This window comes from Limanda limanda, chromosome 23 (genome assembly GCF_963576545.1).
Source record: "Limanda limanda chromosome 23, fLimLim1.1, whole genome shotgun sequence".
Taxonomy (NCBI): domain Eukaryota; kingdom Metazoa; phylum Chordata; class Actinopteri; order Pleuronectiformes; family Pleuronectidae; genus Limanda; species Limanda limanda.
In genome coordinates, this window is record NC_083658.1 from 4,505,458 (window position 1) to 4,512,084 (window position 6,627).

General features: G+C 41.9%; 1 protein-coding gene across 1 annotated transcript; it reads right to left on the minus strand.

The window, feature by feature from the left end:
- Positions 1–2,026: 2,026 nt before the first annotated feature.
- LOC132996898 (homeobox protein engrailed-1-B-like) lies at positions 2,027–5,650 on the minus strand. Its single transcript, XM_061067262.1, has 2 exons — positions 5,134–5,650; positions 2,027–2,346 (listed from the first exon to the last, which is right to left on the minus strand). The coding sequence occupies exons 1-2, from the start codon at positions 5,648–5,650 to the stop codon at positions 2,027–2,029; spliced, it is 837 nt and encodes a 278-aa protein (XP_060923245.1).
- Between the last annotated feature and the right edge of the window lie 977 nt (positions 5,651–6,627).

Consider the following 6,627-nt stretch of genomic DNA (forward strand, 5'->3'; position numbering starts at 1 on the left):
CTTCTAAAAGACGGATTTTCCCGAGGCAAAGCTCGGCTGCTGCAACATGGAAGAAAAATAATCAGTGTATGAACTATTATTAAATAATAATCTATAACCTGAACCAGTCGGTTTTTATTCACTCTTTTGTGTCTGGAGCATTTTCCCTCGGTTTAATTTTGCTGTTATGTCTTCTGAGAATTGCACGGCAGGCTCATAACGTGTGTAGTCTTTATAAATACACCCAAACATATTGATAAATATAATAAAATGTCCATTAAATATCGTGGAAGAGGCTGCCTACAACCCAAACAGCGTCTCCCGGCCCCTCGTCCTGGAAATCAATTACGATCTGTGCGCTTATTAAATCTCTGCTCTGCAGGCCGAGCTGAACCTGAACGCATCACCGTCATTATCAGCAGCAGCTCTTGAAATAATTAGAAAAGAAACGCGGAGGCCGTGAACGCAGCCTCGTTAGCTCTTAATTAAATAATCCGCTCACTTGTGTAGAAGCGACGGAACAAACAGGAACCAGATAAATCACAGACACGTGGATCACCGCAACATGGCGCCGCCTCCGTCCTCCCGTCTCCGGTTCACGAATTTAACCACAAAATCGAGGTGAGCTTCTATTCTACTGCGATCTATACGTTTTAGTAAAATAATCCGGATTATTTAATATTAAAGAATGAATCGGGAAGTTTAACTCTACACCATGTGCCGTATTATTAAGGTTATTCACATTTCCATCCCTGGTTTGAACATTAATAATATATGATTTGTTTTTTTTCGTTACTAATGTAAACAGATTTTAATAAAAGTAATTATCATAGTTTACTGTAAATATGAGAGCTTCGGTATGTCATGTGTTTGCTTCCTTGTTCTATCACAAACCTGGAAAATAAGGGAACTGGTCAATTTTTTTTTTTTAAATTAAAGTTATGGCTTTGTTTTGTTAAATTTTTCCCCTTTGCTCCAACATGCCTTTCCAAAAACAGCCTGGAAAAAAATACCTCTTAAAAAAATATATCAATAACAGCTTTGTGATCTGAACAACTTTCCACTATAATCATATTATGCAGAGTCCCTTAAGTTTTCACTGCGGCCGCAGACACACACACACACACACACACGCCATGTCACAGAGTTCACAGCCAGGCTCTGTCCAACCTGAACCCGAGGTCACGTCAGGCCAAACACAACAAATTAGTCTGATTTAGGGAAAAGAAGAAGAAGAAGAAGTGTTTCTCCCTGTGAGGCTGGAACCAGAAGAGGCTTCGAGCAGCGACTCAGGGTTCAGCCCGGTCGGGAAACCTTGTAAATGCCCAGAAAAGATTAATAGGTGAAATGCTATCCGTTGTGTAGAAACATGTAGTGTCGTGTGTGAGTGTGTGTGATATTTCTCTATTTCTGTCTCGGCCCCACCACCTCTCTCACATATCAAAATAAAAAAGTAAGCAGCTATAACTCTTGTTATGTGGTTTCAGTGTCGTAAAAACCTATTATTGTTTTAAATCCTCCGAATAATTCCTCTCGACTCCTTTCACCACTTTTAAAGTTGAATTACCCGTCGAAAGGGAATGAAAGAAAGAAAGAATAATTTAGTCCATCAATCTACCATTCTCCTTTTTTTTTTTTTTATTTCAGACTACATGTGGACATATTAAAATCTTTGGCTTGTCTGAGTCTGTGTTGGATGAAGAAATGGGCGACAGGAGAGCACAAGAACCTAAAGAGCCAACCGGACAGTCTAAAAACAACGGGAACAGACAGAAGGGATGAGATGGCAGGTGAGGCGGAAATTAAATATACTGTATACAACATGATAACTGTGTGGCTATATAAACTTTAATAACGATCGCTCATTTATATAATTATGTCCATATACTGTTACCATAAACAGAAATCTGTGTTTTTAAATAGCGTCTCCCCCACTTCCAGTTCATTTTTTTTTTTCATTAGCTCCAAAAGAGTCCAAAGAGTCAGGCTGCGGGGGCCTGAGCGTGGGGGGGGGGGGGTTGGGGGGGGGGGAATGTCCGGGGCCCTCTCATTCACTTTCCTCCTTCTCCTCCTGCACGGTGGTCGTGGAGTGGTTGTAAAGTCCTTGGGCCATGAGCTGCATGGCCAGGCCGTTCTTGTAGCCGGTGGCCTTTTTAATCTTGGCCCTCTTATTCTGGAACCAGATTTTGATCTGGGACTCGTTCAGGTTGAGTTCCGTGGCCAGAGACTGTCTCCGCTGCTCCGTTATGTAGCGGTTGGCCTGGAACTCAGTTTTCAGTCTCTGCAGCTGCTCGGCCGTGAACGCAGTCCTGGGCCGCTTGTCCTCCTTGCTGCTCTTCTTCTTTTTCAGTTTCCGTGTCCTTGGGCCTGATGTGGAAACAACAATAGAAATAAAATATTTATTCTACTGCTTGACCACGAACAAAGTGTTACACTGGATATATTAGTTATTCAGCATCCAAGCTCCAGCTTACAGCAGCTGATGAGTGATGATAGCAGCTGATTATATCAATATGATCGAATGTAGGTCACCACACTGTCCTGATACCAATGCACTTTGCATTAGATTTTCATACACTGTTCTCTGCCTCCCTGTAATATGTAATATATGAAACATGGAGGCAGTGGGAATAAATCATGTCAATAATAAGGCCACTCAGAAGGACGGCACTACCTTCCTCTGTCCTGCACCAGGTGTGTAACCAATTTACACAGGAGACTTTTCAATGTCCTTCACAACACAAAATACCACAGAGTTCTGCTGCTGTGTAAATAGCAACAAGAGATTTAGAGAAATATTATAGAATATTTTAGTATTGACTGAGGCTTTTACATATTTATGTACAATACAATACAAAGGGGTTGCGTTGCTACATACTGTGACACGATTACTCAATATTTTACTTATTACTCACAAGTGTGCGCCCGAGGAAAGAGTCCATATTTCAGTCTATATTGATAATTATCACCATAAATGTCTCTTTGTTATTTATTTTAAGTTTAAAGACAGATTTTTGCTCCTGAGTGAAGGTTGTTGTTTAAACTCATCTTTACCGCCAGAGAACAACAAAAATGAATCTGAGGCAGAAGAACTACGTGTCACACCTCCTCACTGTGCACAATCAGCAATATATAGATATATATTACACTTATTAGAAATTATAGCGGGATAATTATTGATGATTTATCGCCCAGTCCTAAAAACAGAAATGCACAAATAAGCGCTGACCGTTTGTAGTGTCTGTCGTGATTAAAACATAATAAAAACAGGTTGTTTTTGAGCACAATGGTTGAGAAAACATTTCTGAAATAATAATCGATATCAGCAGATGATCGTGGACCATAGTGAGGTGGTCTGACTGTCTAAGCTCAGTTGACATGAACAAGTTTGGACGTTTTGGCCTCATTAGATGCAGGCAGGCCTTTGTGTGGACTCTCACACAGGCCTGTGACATCTGACTGGTTATGGCGCCAAAACAAGCAGTAACCTGCAGCCACGGTTCAAATGGAATAAGTTGCTTTGGACTGGAGCCCCAGTGAAGACACACTGTTCAGGTCCACATCACCACGGTCTAATGTGCTCAAAAACAACAAGCCTCTGTGATACAATGAATGGACTCCAGGACTTCTTAATAATCAAGCTGCACACTGGGCCTGAATGCATGTGCACGTATGCATGTGCACGTATGATTCAGCTCAGGTAGCAGAGACGTGGCGCTCACACAGGGAAACGTGTGGGTTTGCATTGAAGCGAGCAGCAAGCATGTTGCAGTGAACCCACCATGACAGTAAAATGACTGTTCATTTGACCCCGTGTAGTTAAAGAGGAACTGGAAGGTATTTTGTGCTAAAATAAAATTTGTATTGTTTATTTAACTTTTTTTTTTAGTGCTGTAGGTCAAGTTATGCAAAGAAAATTATAAAAATAGAAAACTAAGTTCACCAAAACAAATCCTCTAAAAAACAACACAATGTAGTGTTAAAGGAACATACTCAGCTCCTATAAACACAATAAAAACATATTTAATGCTACATAAACAGATTCTCATAATAAAAAAGGGACACACATTTATATAAATGGAGCAACCTCAGATGAGGACTTTTCCCTGTGTTTTGCACTATTATTAATATAATTATTATTATTATGAAATCGTTTTTTGTCCTGTAGCTGTAAATTATACACAAACAAAACCTAATATAAGCCAAATAGTTGAACCCCCCAAATACACAACAATGGCAGCGATTCTAATCCTTTTCCATCACTACACCACATTTATTTTACAGTTTCTTTAAAAACACTCGAATAAATCCTCAATGTATTTGAAGGCAAGTTTTATTTTGAAAAATCTACTTTTAAAAAATCAAATAAGGTGACATCTATGTTGTTATTGTACTTATCATTTAAATCCTATATTATAATAACGTTTCTGTTATTGAACTACACTTTAATATTTAATAAAGGACTAAATCTAAATCTATTTAAATATTATAGAGCTGTGTGTATATTTGTATAATAACATTTTACATTTTAAAACACAAATACTGCTTCAGCCGCATTATAACCAACATTACATTGTTTTACACATATTTTATTTCAACTGTCTCCAATTGTATATTTTTGGTGCGTTTGTTGTTTGCAGAGAAAACTTTAAAAATAGCTTTTCGTGTTCTCGCCAACGAAGACAAACGACACGAAGCTATTACAATATAATTATGATTTAATGATCAGCATTTGGACGAGAAATATTTCAGCATGTTGTGGTAAAAAAGCCTTTACACACTAATAGTTTTTATGGGACTATAACACAATAATAACGCGTGTGTGTGAGAAGAAGAATTGGAAATGAATGATCCTATTTTCGTGTAAATTCCAAGTGAAGTGTTATTTTGATTTCAGGGTATTTTGATTTCAGGGTATTTTGATTTCAGGGTATTTTGATTTCAGGGTTATTTTGATTTCAGGGTATTTTGATTTCAGGGTATTTTGATTTCAGGGTATTTTGATTTCAGGGTTATTTTGATTTCAGGATAATTTTGACCTCATTTAAATTAAGTTCCCTGTCACAACACATCTTTGAGGGACACATGCACACCAAGCTGCCCGGCGGAGGAGCCCCTCCGGCCGGGGGGGTGCGGGGACTACTAGGTCCTTACCAGATGAGGGCCGGTCCGAGTAGCGGGTGCAGTAGACCCAGGCGGGCCACAGCAGCGGCTGGCTCTCCTTACTGGGAGCCGCGGCCGCCCCAGTGCCGCTGCCCACCACCACGATGGACGAGGGGCTGTCCGCGTACCTCCCGGGGCCGGTGCCCCCCGCCGCCTCGCCCTGCTGCTTGGCCGAGTTCTGCTTGGACGAGGGCGACGAGGAGGTGGAGGACGAGGAGCAAGGCGACGACTCGGTGCTGTCGCTGCTGCAGTTCGAGTCCAGGCACAGGCTGCCGGCCAGCGGGTTCACGTTCTCCCGGCCCGGGGTCGGGCTGCGGTAGGCCGGCTCCTTCCTGCTGCCGAAGTCCGGCCGCAGGATGTTGTCGATGAAGAAGTTGGTGGTTCTGTGGTTCTGCTGGGCCCCCTGGTGGGGGGGCAGCAGGGGCGGGGACGGCAGGTTGGGGGACAGGGACAGGCTGTCCTCCCCGGTGGAGTCCCGGCCGCTGCCCGGCTCCCTCGGCTCTTCCATGGCTGAACGTCACTTGTTGCCTCCGTCAGGATCCAGAGCTTCACCCGCACCTCGGACTCAGACCCCCCGCAGCGGCCACATGTCCTCTCCTCCTCACAGGCTTCCGTACAGGGACACACCGGGCCGCTGCCGGTGAGTTCCCGGTGCTGCAGAATCTTCTGTCTCCTCCGAACAACCCGAATCCCCGTTATCTGCTCCCGGGAGTGTGCGTGTGTGTGTCCGGCCCCTTTACTACACCCAACCGGTGCGCGTCCATGAGGCGCAGCCAGCCAATCAGAGGAGCAGACCGTCCCTGTCAGATCTCCCGGTGGCCAATCAGCGGCCGGCATCGAGCACGCGCGGCTCGTAGCCCGATTTTTTTTTTTTGTCGGGGTTTGTGCACGTGCATGTAGTCAGTGAAAAAAACAACAACACGAACATTAGGAATAAAACACACACGCGAAATATGTGTTAGTATTGAAACACAACAACACATAATACACAGCAACAAATACTCAATTTAAGCTTTTATTGTCTAGGGGATTTTTTTTATTTATAAAATTGAATAAAACCTATTTTTAAATAATCTTTTTATATTTTAAGTTCGCTCACACAATCATTATTTGCATTGTGTGTTTTTTCATCGGTGCAAAATGTAAAAAAATCTTAAACCGGATTTCAACAGCGTTTTGACACCATCGTTAAAATGAGCCTGAAACGTGCTTTGGAAAACACGCCAAAATAAAACCAGATAAATAAAAAAAAACAGCTCTTCTTACTCTAATTAAACTCCATCGTGTTTCTTAGTAAATTCAAAAATTTCCTGCACTTTTTCATATTTTTCATTTCGTCCCGAGCACCGTCACACTTTGACCTCATTTATTTCTATTCTTCCTCCAACTCTTTAAATTCACCTTTGAACGCTTCTTTGTTTCTATCGCTTTGCTTTTAAAATCTGTCAGAAGGCATTTTATATATTTAATGTAAAGCACTTTAAA